Below are 14,387 nucleotides of genomic sequence, written 5' to 3'. Positions count from 1 at the left end.
GGATTTTGACATTGGAGCAAGACCTATTTTACTTGTTTACATGTTTTGTGTGCTGTAGCTTTGAATGTATGCTCAGAACAAGATTTTATGAAAGGGGGCCTAAAAATCCCTTAACAGTCAAGTTCAAACCCACAGCCCCACACTTAAGAATAGTGTTAGGAGAGTCCAGCACCCTAATCCCTGGGCCAATAAGGCAGATGCAGACAGAAGCAGGCCATCAAGTACTAGGCACTCCTCTGCAGCCCCGACATCACCATCAGCTACATGGGGCTCGGCAGAAATCATTGTAAAATAGAGTTGCCAACTCCAGCTTAAGGGAAATCCTGGAGATTTGGGGGAGGAGACTGGGGAGGGTGGAGTCTGGAGAGGGGAGGGAGCTTAGCATGGATGAGATCCAGAGTAGTTAGCCGTGTTCGTCTGTAGTAGCGAAATAAAAAAGAGTCCAGTAGCACCTTTAAGACTAACCAATTTTATTGTAGCATAAGCTTCTGTGATTCTCGAAAGCTTATGCTACAATAAAATTGGTTAGTCTTAAAGGTGCTACTGGACTCTTTTTGATTTAGCATGGATGAGATGCCATAAAAACAGTCCTTTGAAGTTGCCATTTCCTCCGGGGGGGGGGAGGGGGACTCTAATCTGGAGATCAGCTGTAATTCCAGGAGATCTCCAGGCTCCACTGAAGAATGGTAACCCTATTGGAAAGACAAGCAGGGCTTAGTGGAAAGCAGCAGGGAAATAGTAACAAGGTTTCCAGCACAGTCCCAGTGCTGCTCAGGGAAGCTATGGGGAGATGGATTGAGCCCTCCCTATCACAGAATGTCTATGTGTGGGATAGTCTTGCTAGGTGGATGACTGCCTGAGTCAGGATGCTGTAGGAGCTGGGCTAGAACCAGTTAGATGGCAGCCTGTGGCAGTGAGTCCTGGCTGTCCCAGGAGAAGAGGCTCCTGACAGGAAGAGTAGACCCTGAGACCCATGAAGAATGATGGCAGCCGTCAGGACAATGGCTAGTGGTGAGGGTGTGGCTGGTATTTTTGGCAGCAGTCAGAGTGATGGCACTCACTTGGGCTTAATGAGAAGAGAAAGGGCTGAGAGAAGGCAGGGTCAGGAGCAGACCCAAATGCTCAAGTAGGACTTAAAGGGGGTGATTAGACACTTGTGGGAGGCACAGAGGCTTCATGGAAGAGGGGGATTTGAACCTGAGTCTCCCAGATCCTCATCCAGCACACTACGTTAAAAAGCAAATTTCTTTCTCCCTGAGTTCATCTGTGAGTTCTCTGTTTCACCAGGTATGCACAAGGCTTATCAGCCAATAGCAGTGACAATCCTCCTATGCTAGTAAAGCTTGCTTTTCCCCCAATATAATTTTCTAAATCATTTGAACTCTCACAATGATTTTGTCTTTAGAAACAATTAAAATTTAACAAAAAGGGAAGTTATTTGATATACAGCTTAACCATGGGTGGGAACAGGACAGGAAGCAGAGTCTGATCAATGATTCCTCAAGCCATCAAGAGAGCTGATGGATCCCTAGACAACACTCGTTTTGCAAATCAGACTCTTGCAACATTGATTTAGATTCAAAAGAAATGCAGATGATAGATTTGAATTGTTTAGTATGCATTCTTGGAAACAAAGGCTGCCTTAATATGAACATCAAGGACAGAGAGATGTTCAACTTGGGTTTGGAAGACATGGGTTCAAAGCCCTTCTTAGGCCATAAAGGTCACTGGGCCTTTAAAGCCAATGTGCTGCAATGGTTAGAGTGTCAGGCTAGGTGCGAGGAGTTCAAATAACCACTTACCAGGAAACATGTTGGTTGACCTCGGGCCAAGCATTCCCTTCTAGGATAAAATGGAGGAGAGGAGATCCGAAGTGTGCCATTCTGAAGTCCCTGGACAAAGGGTGGGATTAAAATATACTTCATAAATCCTTTATCCCGGCCCTTGCTGTCTCCTAGGGTGCTTGCAAGGAAAAGAATGGGATCCTGCCACCTTGAACTCTGTTCAAGAAGGTGGAATATAAATATAAATGCCATAGGTAGCTGTCCATTTTTCAAACAAAATAGCTACAAAAGTAATAACGGGGTACATATTTCAAGTTTTCCCACCAGTATTATTTTAAACATCTTACACAATACAATAAACAACTAAGTAGTGAGAAAGGGCTTGACAAACTGAGAGGAGATTATTTGATCTGCATAAAGGGATTAAAAGGACAAGAAAGCACAAAAGTGATCCTGAGAGGAGGTGAACAAGTGGTCTTGTAAGAACTTGCACAGAACAGACATCCAGAAGGGCTGCTGTGGGATGTAAGGAAGAAGAAATCCTGCAAATCTACCAGCAGTGCTTGTCAACAGAGACAGAAAGATGTTAAACTAGTACTACTATGACTGTTACTTTGCCACTCTCTCTGCTCATTACTTGTGTCTATTGTGAAGCCTATTGCAATACAGAAAAGCAAAATGATTGTGTGGTTGTGTGTGATCCTGTAAGAAAGGATGAAGCAATGACAGTATGGCATGATAGGGGTCTTTTGTGGCTTGCGTTCAGAAGTTTGTGTACTTTGTCTCAGTCACTTCATTTCATTAACTATTTATTTATAGGCTTGTTTAGTCTAATGAACATTTAACAAATCTATATATAAACAAATACACTGTTTCTGTTGATCTAAGCAAAATTACAAACTTGCCTAGGAAGATTGTCAGCGGGTAGAAAAGCGTACTTGTAGAGGGTAGGTCACTGACCTTTCCATATTTTTAACTATGGGCCTGCTTGCAGACTCCATAACCACGTATATTAAATCTGTAGTACAAGGTGGGCATACAAATAGCCAGTTATGCACTGAGTAGTGATTATGTGTTTCAAGTGCCATCAAGCAATTGACTTATGGTGACCCTTGCAAGGGTTTTTAAGGCAAGAGACTAACAGAGGTGCTTTGCCATTGTCTGTCTCTGCATAGTGACCCTGGACTTCCTTGGCGGTCTCCCATCCAATTACTAACACTTTTTAGCTTTTGAGATCTGGCTAGCCTGGACCTTCCCGATCAGGGGTAGTTGTAACCACCACCTATGATTTAATTACTAGTGATTAGTGATAAGGTATCTGAGTAAAATTTGTTTATTCATTTAATAAATATTTTTATTTTGCCTTTCCTCAAGGTCTTTAAGTGTGCCTGTGTGTCAATTCCAGAACAACTCCTGTGATGGACAGTTCAACAACCAAAGTAGACACCAGCCAATCCCATCGCTGAGGAGGCGGGTATTTAATTATCATCAACGGTTTCTTGGTCTGGCTAACAGCCCCTCCCCCCTCCCCGCTTGTCTGGCCTGACTACAACAAGCGGCATTCCGTTTACTCTCCAGATCCGTCCGATTAACACGCTCAAATCATCAGAGACGCGTCTGGAAAGAAGGAAACGTCAACAACAAAAAGCAGTGAAGTCAGAGGAGGCGGGGATTCAATGACTGGGCGCGGCCTCCGTGTGGCCTCGCCCCCTTCCGGGGGACGGTGATTGGCGAAAGCGGAAAGTGGGGGCGAGGCCGGTGCTTGGAGCTGTCCGGCGTCTGGTGGTGCTGATTGAAACCGCCAGGCTTCTGCGGCTCCCCAGCTGACGCGGGAGGAGCCATGACTCGCCCTCCACCGCCGCCCTTGGGACGGCGCTGGTAGCGGCGGTGCTTTCCACCGCCACCCTCCTCTCGCTCCTTTCTTGGCCAGGGCCCGCGCCATGGCGCCCGCCGGGCTCCCCTTTCGGCTCTTAGTGCTGCTGCTGCCGCTGGGATCGCCGTCTGCTGAGCTAAGGGCGCCGGCGGGACCGGACGTGGAGTCGCTGCTGGAGGAGTTCCGCCGCCAGCTGCAACAGGAGCAGGAGCCTCTTGGCCGCGGCAGCGAGCGGGCGGAGGCGGCGGGACGCTGCCGCGGGACAGGCGGCCTTGCGGGCAGCGGCGGGAGTTTCTTCTCGACTAGGCCCGACTCCATCATCCGCACCAAGGACTCCATCGCGGCAGGCGCCACCTTCCTGGGCTCGCCGGGCTCTGTGGCGGGCCTGCGGCAATGCCTGGACGCCTGCTGCGCCGATCCTCGCTGCACCCTGGCGGTCTTGCAGCAGCCGCCGCAGCAGCTGGCCTCGCTCCGCTGCTACCTCTTCAACTGCACGTACCGTGGCCGCGCCGTCTGCCTCTTCTCTCCTCAGCGCGGCTATCACAGCTACTATCTGGAGCCGACCAGCAGCCCTCCAGTCCCCGGTAAGAGTGCTCTGCCGTCGAGCCACAGTTCGGGGTTGATGGTTTTAAAACACGGCTTGAAGTAGCCGGCACTCAAGGGAGGGCGGGGCGCTTGGCAGGAACGCGGAAGATCAGCTGACATTGGAAAGAGGTCCCTTTAAACTGTGTTTAGGTACGCGGCGGAAGAACTGTTTAGGCCCTCTGGACCTACATTGCCCCCAGGATAGGCCACACATTAGTTTCCACTTGTGGCTGGCAGCATAGCCACTTTTACTGATGACTTGCATTCCCATGCACGTTTGAAGAAAGATGGGAAAGTGCATGGAAAGTGCACCGCTCCCTGCTTCAGCACATCAAGACTCCTAACACCTGTCCTTTGTGATGCCAGTCCCCCGAGGATTGCAAATCTGGGAGCAACATAAACTGCAGTGCAGAGTTATGCTATAGACCAGGTTCTTTTTACAAGTAGCAATGAGGTTTGGCTTCTTGCATCGCTAGTAGACTGCACAATTACAGTCTTAGAGCTTGGAAAGGCTACCCTCAGGATGCTCTCATTAAGACTGATCACTTTTATTGCAGGCTGGAAATGGATCTATAGTCAGTGGAATCAGACATCCTTAATATATAGAGAAGCTACCTTATGCCACTAGTTCATTAATTCTGGTGCAATTTTGCAAGATTGTTTTGTGTCCTGCTACTTGAGACTGTTTAATTAGAGATTTCAAGGATTGAATGAGGTTTTCAGTGGCATACCAGAAATATTATACATTCTGTTGAGAAACTGATCAGATGATCATTTCACCACAATCTCACTTTGAAGCACAGACCTGAAAATCCACAAGCTCAGTTCAATCAGAAGACCAATATGTATGATCAGTAGCATATTATATCATGCAAGAGCTCAGTGTTAGCCATTTTGGAATATCCATTTTGATCATGTTGGGTCCAGATGTGAGAAGTTTAGGCTGTGCTGGACTGCTGCAGTGAAGGGTAGCCACAGAAATGTGGCTTGGTATGGTTGAGTGGGGTACTGGAGAGGAGAAGGGAGGAGCTGAGCCCAGTAGCTGGAGCCTTCTCTTGGTTCCTAGCTGGAGGTGGGTCTAGGCCTCTAGGTCACTCAGGCCTAAGATGTAGAAGGGAGGGGGCTGTACCCACCCAGTTCATCCTACTCCTGCTCTCTGGGTGCTTCCTCTTGTCCTTCTTGGCTCCCTTTTTGTACCAACTTTGAGACAGGAGCAACCCTAACTGCCTCTTTCTTTGCCTGAGGCTGAGAGGGTTTAAATATGCCCTTGCATCCTTTACATGCTCCACCCCCTATTGCTTGGGCCAGTCAGCCTTTAGAGGTTTCTTCCACCTCCCTCCCACAGGGATCTCACCTCTTCAGCCCCTCCCAGCCAGTCAGCTTTGTGGCTGAGTCTTGGCCCTTTGGCTTAGTTGGGCCCTCGTTGTGCTGTGCCTGTGCATTCCTGCTGGCCAGCTGGGTTGTAAAGGCATGATTGACACAGCCCCAGCTTCAAGTCAAACCCCTGCTGTCCAGTTGAGCTGTGGGAAAGGTGCTGACCTCTGGCTGTCATCAGACTGTGTCTCGGCCATTCTGAGATGGACTGTTGGAATCCCCAGGGCAGCCCACCACAAGGGCCTCACCATGGCAATTGGGGTATTGACTGGGGTGGAGGCACACTACCCACTCCCAGACACCAGGTTTGAGTTTAGAGACACATACCATACTATGTGTAGGTCTTCCAGTATCACTCTCACAGTATGCTATACCATTTCCAATGGAATCTGGATAACATAGGCAAAATGTACTCTGACTATAAGCAATTTAAGTGAAATAAGAGTTGTGGGGAGGATGACGCAGGGTGGCTAGAGAGGGGGCATGTGGATGGATGTGGCGGAGAAGCTGTTGGCCCTTGCAGTAGAGGTTCAATCAGGTAAAGCACTACCACCCCCCAAGAAGATCAAGTCCCTGCCCCATCCCAGGTGCTGCCAGGCATGAGCTGTCTCAGGTGGAGCTGGCTGGAGTTCACCATGGCCATGGGGTGAGGATGCATCCTGCTTGGCCTATGCTGGGGGCTAGGCAGGCAGATTGGAGAGGGGAGGGGTCGAATTCTTGGGGAGGACCTTAAAAGAGGTGGCCTAGGAGAGTCTGGGGCCAGACTAGTGCATGGACATAGAGGAACTGGAAGTGCTGAAACTTTCTAGACCCAAATGAGATGGAACTGTATAGTAAGGAAGGTGGAGTAAAAGACACGGTTTGAACATCTTGTGTATCTCAGGCTGTGCTTGGAGAAGGTGGGAAAAACCTATCTCATGGGCTATGGACACACCCAGTCTGCTGCCCCCTCAGTGCTCACAAGAGGATTTATCTGGAGAATAATATCTATACTCAGCTGTAATACAGAGGTAATGCAAAAATAAGTCCTAGGTTGCAGCATTCCTTCAAACATTCTGGAAGCATGTTCAGATACATTTGATTGCCATGCTGCTTATGTAGATGAGCACACTACCAGAACAGTGCTAAAGGTATTTCATGTGTCATGCTAAGATATTCCTTCACCCTGGCTAATACACCCATTACAAGGAAACATCTAAACATTTGGTTGTTGGGGAGTTGGTTTTCTTAATTTCAGGAGCATGAGCAAAGCTATAAAAATGTATCATACAAGAAAAGCTATTTAAATAAATACTCTGTTTTCTTTCAATAATGAAACAAACTTTTTTTTTTAAAAGAAAATGATGAACCTCCTGTCAGCAAGGCAGGGAAAGACATTGTGCTTCAGTTGCCTGTTGATTGGGTGATTCTTGATGGCCGAGAAAGTTTCGATGACCACGGAATCATACAATATGAATGGAAGTTGCTGAAAGGTGCCCTCTCAGTTGGTATGAAGGTAAATAAAGTTTTGCACTTCAAGCCAAGCTGTATGAATAGAAATAGATTGTATCATAGAAATAGATATCGTAGAAAGAGATATAAAAAGTTTCCATAGCACAATCAGAGGAAAGGTAAACAAGAAGTCTCTGTGGTCTGATATCCACCTCTTGAAACCTGGAAAGTCTGCGAGTGTTATATAGTTTATTATTTATTTATTTATTTATTTATTTATTTATTTATTTATTTTATTCGATTTATACGCCACCCTCCTCACAGATAAGCTAAAGAAAATAAGAATATGTAATGTCACATACATAATGCTGAAAGAGAGACACACATTGCCACACACACTTCTACCTGAGCACTGGTTATGGAATTATCTCCTAGTTGTATATGCAAGTACAGAGGGGAAATTCTTTGCCAAAGAGCAGCTTTTCCTCATTGCATTGCAAGCTTCTCTTTAAAATTGCTGGTTTTTAAACAGCCACTTGCATTACAGCGTGGGTTGCTGCTGCCCTAAGGAACCAAAAGCCCTGCATTGAGAGCTCCTAGTCAAACATTCCTGGTTAGGTTTTGTCTGTGATGCCAGCCTTACTTACTTACTTACTTACTTACTTACTTACTTACTTACTTACTTACTGAAACTCAAGGCAAATTACACAGCATACGAACAGCCCCATACCCCAAACTGGCCATTTCACTATGAAATTAATGATTACTTTTCTTGTAATAATAATAAGATAAAGAAAATTAGATCTGTTGGATGAAAATATATATCAAACTGTGATTGACCAAGCACAGATACATAACATTGAGCATCCCTGTTTTCTTCTTGACCAGTGGAGTATTCCATACATACATTTTTTATTTTAGTGCATCCTGTTAACATTCAGATGTAAAATCAAATTATGGTTTGAAATTATGGAAATAAACTATAGAAGATGTTGACCTTGCATGCTCCCATTTCAATGCTGCTTAACTGAAAATTTCCACATTCCCAACAAATAAAAATTTGTTGTTTAATTTGAATCGGGTGAAAGAATAAACTATAATTAATTCTGATGGTTGTTGGGGGTTTTCCGGGCTGTATTGCCGTGGTCTTGGCATTGTAGTTCCTGACGTTTCGCCAGCAGCTGTGGCTGGCATCTTCAGAGGTGTAGCACCAAAAGACAGAGATCTCTGTCTTTTGGTGCTACACCTCTGAAGATGCCAGCCACAGCTGCTGGCGAAACGTCAGGAACTACAATGCCAAGACCACGGCAATACAGCCCGGAAAACCCCCAACAACCATCGTTCTCCGGCCGTGAAAGCCTTCGACAATACATATAATTAATTCTGCCTATTGGTAAATTAGGATTCCAAACTATTATTTACTCTTGTTTTGGGATCCTGGTCCATGAACAAAAGAACAAACTCTAATGGTTGTGTCTGTGTAGTCCAGTTCTGATGAAGTGTCCAGTTGTCGTTTGTTGAAGTCTTCCTGGTTTCAATTCCTGAGCTGCAGGTAGGAGGGAGTGTCAAGCATGAGGGGACTTCCAGAGTTTGTTTCAATAACCAAAAGAGTATGGTGTGGCATTACATTGTCCAGCTATAGACAATGATGTTCTTCATAGAAAGGGGAAAGCATGAAACCAGCTACAGAGCTGCAGATTGCTCCCTGTTGTTTTGTCTGCTGCCAATTTTATCTGCTACAGCTGAGTCCATTACTGATTATATTAAACCATAGTAATAATGCTGCATATTATTTTTATTTATTATTTATTTAAGCATTTGTATGCTACCTTTCTACCCAAATAGAGTCCCCAAGGTGGCAAACATTTAAACACTTTTTAAAAATTTAAAACAATTTAAACTTTTAAGTTGTTATTGAGGTTCTGTTGTTGGTTCAGCTGCTAATAAAGCTGTATGTTTGATCAAGATAAAAGTCGGCTTCCCTATTATTTCCAATGATGACTTTGCTCAGTAAGAATCTGATATGCTTATCAGATTCCCCTCCCCACCCCCTCCACTCTATGGGAAAAAATGTCCTGCTTATTTAGGCTAGTTGAAATTTGGCTTAAGTAAGACTTTGCTTGTTGAATGATTTGCACATTTATAAAGCAATTGAACTCTATGTTTTTTTCCCTCTAGAAATTCATTATCCAGTTTGATCCAACAGCAGAACAAACAAAATAGTTCCACAAGTAGGAAACAGAAGAAAAAATCCTTCCAAGATCATTCCTTCCTGCAGAAGTATATTTTCCTGGAATTTGTGTCTGTAAAGTGCAATGCTAAGCATGCCTACTCAGAATGCTTTTGAAGTCTACTCACTGAGGCCTACTTCCAGGAAAGCGTTCTTAGGATTGCACTGTTGTTTATTTAAGTTATTTCAATATTGCCTCATAGTAGGGTTGCCAGGTCCCCTTCCCCTTCTGTGAGAGGTAGGAGACCTGGCACTCACCATTCTTGTACTCGTGTGCATGCTTTGCGTGTGTGCATTCCCAGACTCTGCGATGACGTCACTTCCAGGAAGTGCACAGGACATCATGCTGCCCCTGGGAATGGTCCCATGCTCCACAGCAGGTCAAATTGGGACTGAAATCAGCCTGCTGTGGAGCATGGAAGCACTGCTGGGGCAGCACAACTTTGTCGTGCAGGGGCCTGGAGTGCTCCTGTGCTTCATAGCGGGCCGATTTCAGCCCCAAGAGCCTGATTCGACCCACTGTGGATCATGGGAGTGCTGATGGAAGGGCTCTGGAGAGTTTCTGTGCATCACAGTGGGCAATTTAGGCCCCAAATGAGCCTGATTCGGCCTGTTAGGGGTCCAAATCGGCCCACTGTGGAGGATGCTGCACCACCCAGGAGTACACTGCCCAGAAAAGTGTTCCCCTGCCTTTTCCCCTCACCAGGCAGGGGGTCCCCCGCCCTCAGTGGGGAACTGACAACCCTACCTCATAGCCATAAGGTTCCTAACTAAGTACATTGTTAATTTATTAAAAAATCAGTCAAAATCAGTAAAAATAAAATAGTAATATTAAAAGAATAAAATTGTTTACACAAAAAAGGAAACTTTCCATATAAAATTGTGTACAGAGATTCTCATTTGAAATTTTGGGAACAAAAACCTGTTTGCTATCTTATTTGGTATTCTTATTAGAACGCAGGCATATACATTCATTCAGCTTCATAAAATTTGCTGCAGAAAGTTTGACTCCACCAGGAATATACAAGCTTTCCTATCTTCCTCCTTCACTTCTCCTATGGCAGAGCCAGAAACAAAGAAAGAGTCACATGGGGCTTGTGCAGCAACCACGAAGATCTGAGCCTGAGGAGCAGAAGCCAGTGTTAAGAGTATACCATGGGAACTGAATTACTCAAAGGTGGAGGTGCTCCCTCAGCTTGCACTTATTAGCAGAGAAACAAACAAGCCAGGCAAAGCAATGGAAGAAAAAGGCCTGCCTCATGCAGTCCGTCGGGTTAGTGATGAAATGGCATTGGGGAGTAATGTCATTTGAGATCTAGGCTATATCTTTGAGCACCTGGTTATATGGAGAACATATTGTGCGATTTTTCTCCTACTTTTTTAAAAAGGGTAATATAAATGCACCTTTTTGTACTGATAAGAGAAGGAAACAATCACATATCACATCGATCCTAATAAATGCAGCAATTGTCCAAAAATAAATGTATGAAATTCTTAAATAGCACAGCAATGTCTTGCATGTAAGATTACAATTTCCCTATTGTATGTTTTTTCTATGTTCATGTACCGCATTTAACTTGCTAGATGCTATACAATGTTTTGTCCTTGCAGCATTTGCTGTAGCTGCCTTGAGTTTACTCAGATAAGACTGGTATAAATGTTTAAATAAACAAGTTAAATTAATTCATTATAGGTGAGTGTGAAGGAGACAGGAAATGTACATCTTGGAAATATATTTTTAAAGAATTAATTACTGTGATTCTATATGATACCTCACTGTTTATATTAGTTTTACTTTCCCCTCTGCTGTTGATACACATTCTCAGTCAAGAAGTTCAAATGGATCAGTAGAAGATGGAATTCCCTCCCTGTATGTGTCTACCAGACGCAATCTCTTAACAGAATCCTTATGCATCTGATAAAATAATCTCTGATTCACAAAAACATACTAGAATAAATGTTAGTCTTTAAGGTGCTACTGGAGTCCTGTTAATTTAGGTGGCCTCTCTGTTATGCTCCCGACAAAACTCTACTACCAAGCTTTTGGGGTCAGATTCTTTGGAGTCGAGTGTCCTAATTTACTTGGATGTTTTCTGTTTACAACTGTTCTTGATGCTAAGCTTAACTTCCTGCTTTAAGTGCTCTTTACAACTGATTTTGTTGTTAATTTATTCCAGATTCTGTTTTCTGCTGCAGTTTGTTAATAGTAACATTGTTGTGTTTTCATTGTTTTCAAATTTATGAATTTTTGCAAGCCATCTTTATGGTCATATTCAATAGAACAGCATAAAACATTTTAGATAAATAAAATTAACCTCTCCTGTTGAATCCTGAAGGGGTATTATCTCTCCAAGATGGTTTCTTAACAATGTGACTGTGTTCCAGCAGAGTATGCGGTATGTTAGGACCTCATGGCATTTCTGAAATGTTTTTCTTCTGGGGCTGTGTTGCTTGCCACAGGAGTCCTGCCAACAGCAACACATTGGCTGTTCACTAGGCTTCCACCACTGCCTCTACTGCGTGCTTTTGGCTTTCACTTCTCTTGCCCATACAGCTTCCCCCTCTCATTTGCTTCTCATCCCCTTGGTGAGCTTTTGCCATGCAAGGGGGCTTGCTGTGGCCAGCAAATCGTGAATGTCCAGCTCATTCTTGCAGATGCATTCCAGGTGGCTAAGAAGATGGATCACTAGCACTGTGCCTTTTGCTTTATTGTATGTGTGTAAACTAAAATAATCTGTTTGAATTGGAACACGAGGCATTTAAGCAACAGAAAGACATTTGCTTGCCTTCACATAATCATATTACTATTTCTATACAAACTTTGGCTGGTGTGTCAGTGCCTTATTCCAGGGATAGAACTTGATCAATTAATATTCTGGTTTCTTTGGATCAGGAACCTCAACCAGGAACTGTGAAGCTCTTTCATTTACAAGAAGGCACCTATGTTTTGCAGCTGACTGTGACTGACACTGCTGGCCAGAGGAGCTCAGATAACGTCTCAGTGACAGTAATTCCAATGGTGCCCTCCACATTAGGTGAGAAAACTGTGGAAGTAATAACTTTGCAACAGCATAGTATCTGTCAATCACTCTGAAGAGCAGATGGGAATGAGATTGCCTATGATTGTGATTAAAATCAAGACAGTATATGTTCATAAACCAGCAAACTGGAACATAAGCACAGTTTATAATTTAGCTGATTTTTTTTTTACAGAGTACAAAATGTGTTTTTCACTTGTACTGGTTTTGCTTCATTTCTAAAGGCCAATGACTCATTCATCAATTTTGCATTATCCTTATTGTGAAAATAATTATGGACTAGAAAGAGTCTGTGTCACTGATGACAAGAACAGAAGGGAGCATAATCTGAACAGCTTCAAATGTTAATTGTTACTGTTTTGTGAGATTTTATCATGTCTTATTATGGCTGGCTGTGAACTGCCTTGAGTTTTCTAGGAAATACCAGGTAAAAATGTTCTAAAATACATGACTGAATCTAATGTCAGTTTAGTGTTTCAGCATGCTTGTAACTTGGAAACTGGTCTGTCATAGGTTGCCTGGGGGCTTGTTCTCGCTACCAGTTCCTCTGTGATGATGGTTGCTGTATCGATATCACATATGCCTGTGATGGAGAGGAGCAGTGTCCTGACGGGTCTGATGAAGTTTTTTGTCAGAAATGTGAGTGCAGAGCACACTGGTTTGTGTTAACATGATGTTTTACGTACATTCGCCCAACAATCCTCTGGTAATTTTGACAGGGAGCAGCCACAGGTCAGCATTAGAGTTCATGTGGAAGGTCCCAAGTCCAATCTCTGGTATGGCCTAGCAGGCTCTGTAGGCGTCCATGTTTTACCATGTTATACACAGCTGGCCAAGACTTTCTTTCCCAGCCTTAGTTTTCCAGCCCAAATTTTGCAGAACAAAAGGCAAACATGTAGATTCAGCAATCTTGTAGTGCTATCCTCAGCAGAGGGACAAACTTCAAGAGACTTCAGGGGACTTAAAGAGTGTAACTCTGCTGAGCACTGCACTGCAAGCAGTTCGTGAGTGTGTTTGTGTGTGTGTTTGTGTGTGTGTGTGTGTGTGTGTAAAATTACTCACGTACTCCCTTTTGCCACTTAGCCTTGGGATTCAAGTCTGTACTTGAAGTCATGTATCCAGGGAAGATTTTCTTAATCTCCTCTTAATTCTCTGTTTACATCAGTGGGGAGATTCGTGGGGTACAAAAGGACCACAAAACCACACAAGTTGAATTTTAAAAAAGAATTCAGTTTTATCTTAGTGCATAAATGTTACTGATTACAAAAGAAATTAAAATCCATTGAGCAAAGGTTGAAATAAAGTGTAGAATAATCACATCCTCTATTCTGAAATCTCAATTTAGCTTGGGCTCATCAGTGAGCTTAGAAGGGTGTAACTCTGTTTAGGATGTTACTGCCAGGTGTGTTTTAATTGTTTCTTGTTTCATCTCATAGTTGGAAAGTCTCAAGTCTCCCAACTTCCGTCTAGCAGTCTTACATTGTCATTACATCTTTTCAGAAAAATTCCACCTCTCCTCAAACAAAATAATCTTTCCTTCTTTTGTTGCTTTTCAATTCCCTCTGCTCTACATGGTGGCGTTTTCCAGGAAAGTCTTGTTGCTTCTGGGGCCCATCATGAACTGACTCTCTGCTTTCATTCTTAAGAAGATCTTTTTTAACAGGAAAGCCAGCCATTCTTGGATCAAAGCATTTTCTGCCAGAACCAGCAACCAATGTGGCCAAAAATCTTGTCTTTGTGACTGAGGCCACAGCCCAAAGGCACTCTGAACATGTACAGATACATTGCTTCCTTATATCCAAAAAAAGAGGAAAGAGAGATAACATCATATCAGGTTGATCCTGATTAAAAGGTTGTTAGTCTACCATGCCCTAAATAATCTTTTTCCTTCGCCCCTCCTTTTTTGTAGCTAATATCTAATCAGATATTACTACTGTCCAAGTCAAAAAGACACTATGTACATGTTCAAAGGTATTGTTTCCTTAAGTGCTGGGAGTTGTGTGATTCTGATGGCAAGCACAAGACAGTGACATATATGTTGGATGGTCAATGTAACAAAAATGGCTACCTGC

General features: G+C 43.8%; 1 protein-coding gene across 1 annotated transcript in view; it reads left to right on the top strand.

The window, feature by feature from the left end:
• The first annotated feature begins 3,658 nt into the window (after nucleotides 1-3,658).
• Nucleotides 3,659-14,387, top strand: part of LRP11 (LDL receptor related protein 11) — a 29,609-nt gene continuing 18,880 nt past the window's right edge. Inside the window, exons 1-4 of the mRNA XM_054989775.1 lie at nucleotides 3,659-4,241; nucleotides 6,954-7,111; nucleotides 12,171-12,312; nucleotides 12,829-12,954. Of these exons, the coding sequence (XP_054845750.1) occupies nucleotides 3,725-4,241; nucleotides 6,954-7,111; nucleotides 12,171-12,312; nucleotides 12,829-12,954 (943 nt within the window). The 5' untranslated portion in view covers nucleotides 3,659-3,724. The remainder of the gene's footprint in view (nucleotides 4,242-6,953; nucleotides 7,112-12,170; nucleotides 12,313-12,828; nucleotides 12,955-14,387) is intronic.

Source organism: Eublepharis macularius, chromosome 1 (assembly GCF_028583425.1).
Source record: "Eublepharis macularius isolate TG4126 chromosome 1, MPM_Emac_v1.0, whole genome shotgun sequence".
In the NCBI taxonomy this organism is placed as follows: Eukaryota; Metazoa; Chordata; class Lepidosauria; order Squamata; family Eublepharidae; genus Eublepharis; species Eublepharis macularius.
This window is presented reverse-complemented; position numbering and strand designations above follow the sequence as displayed.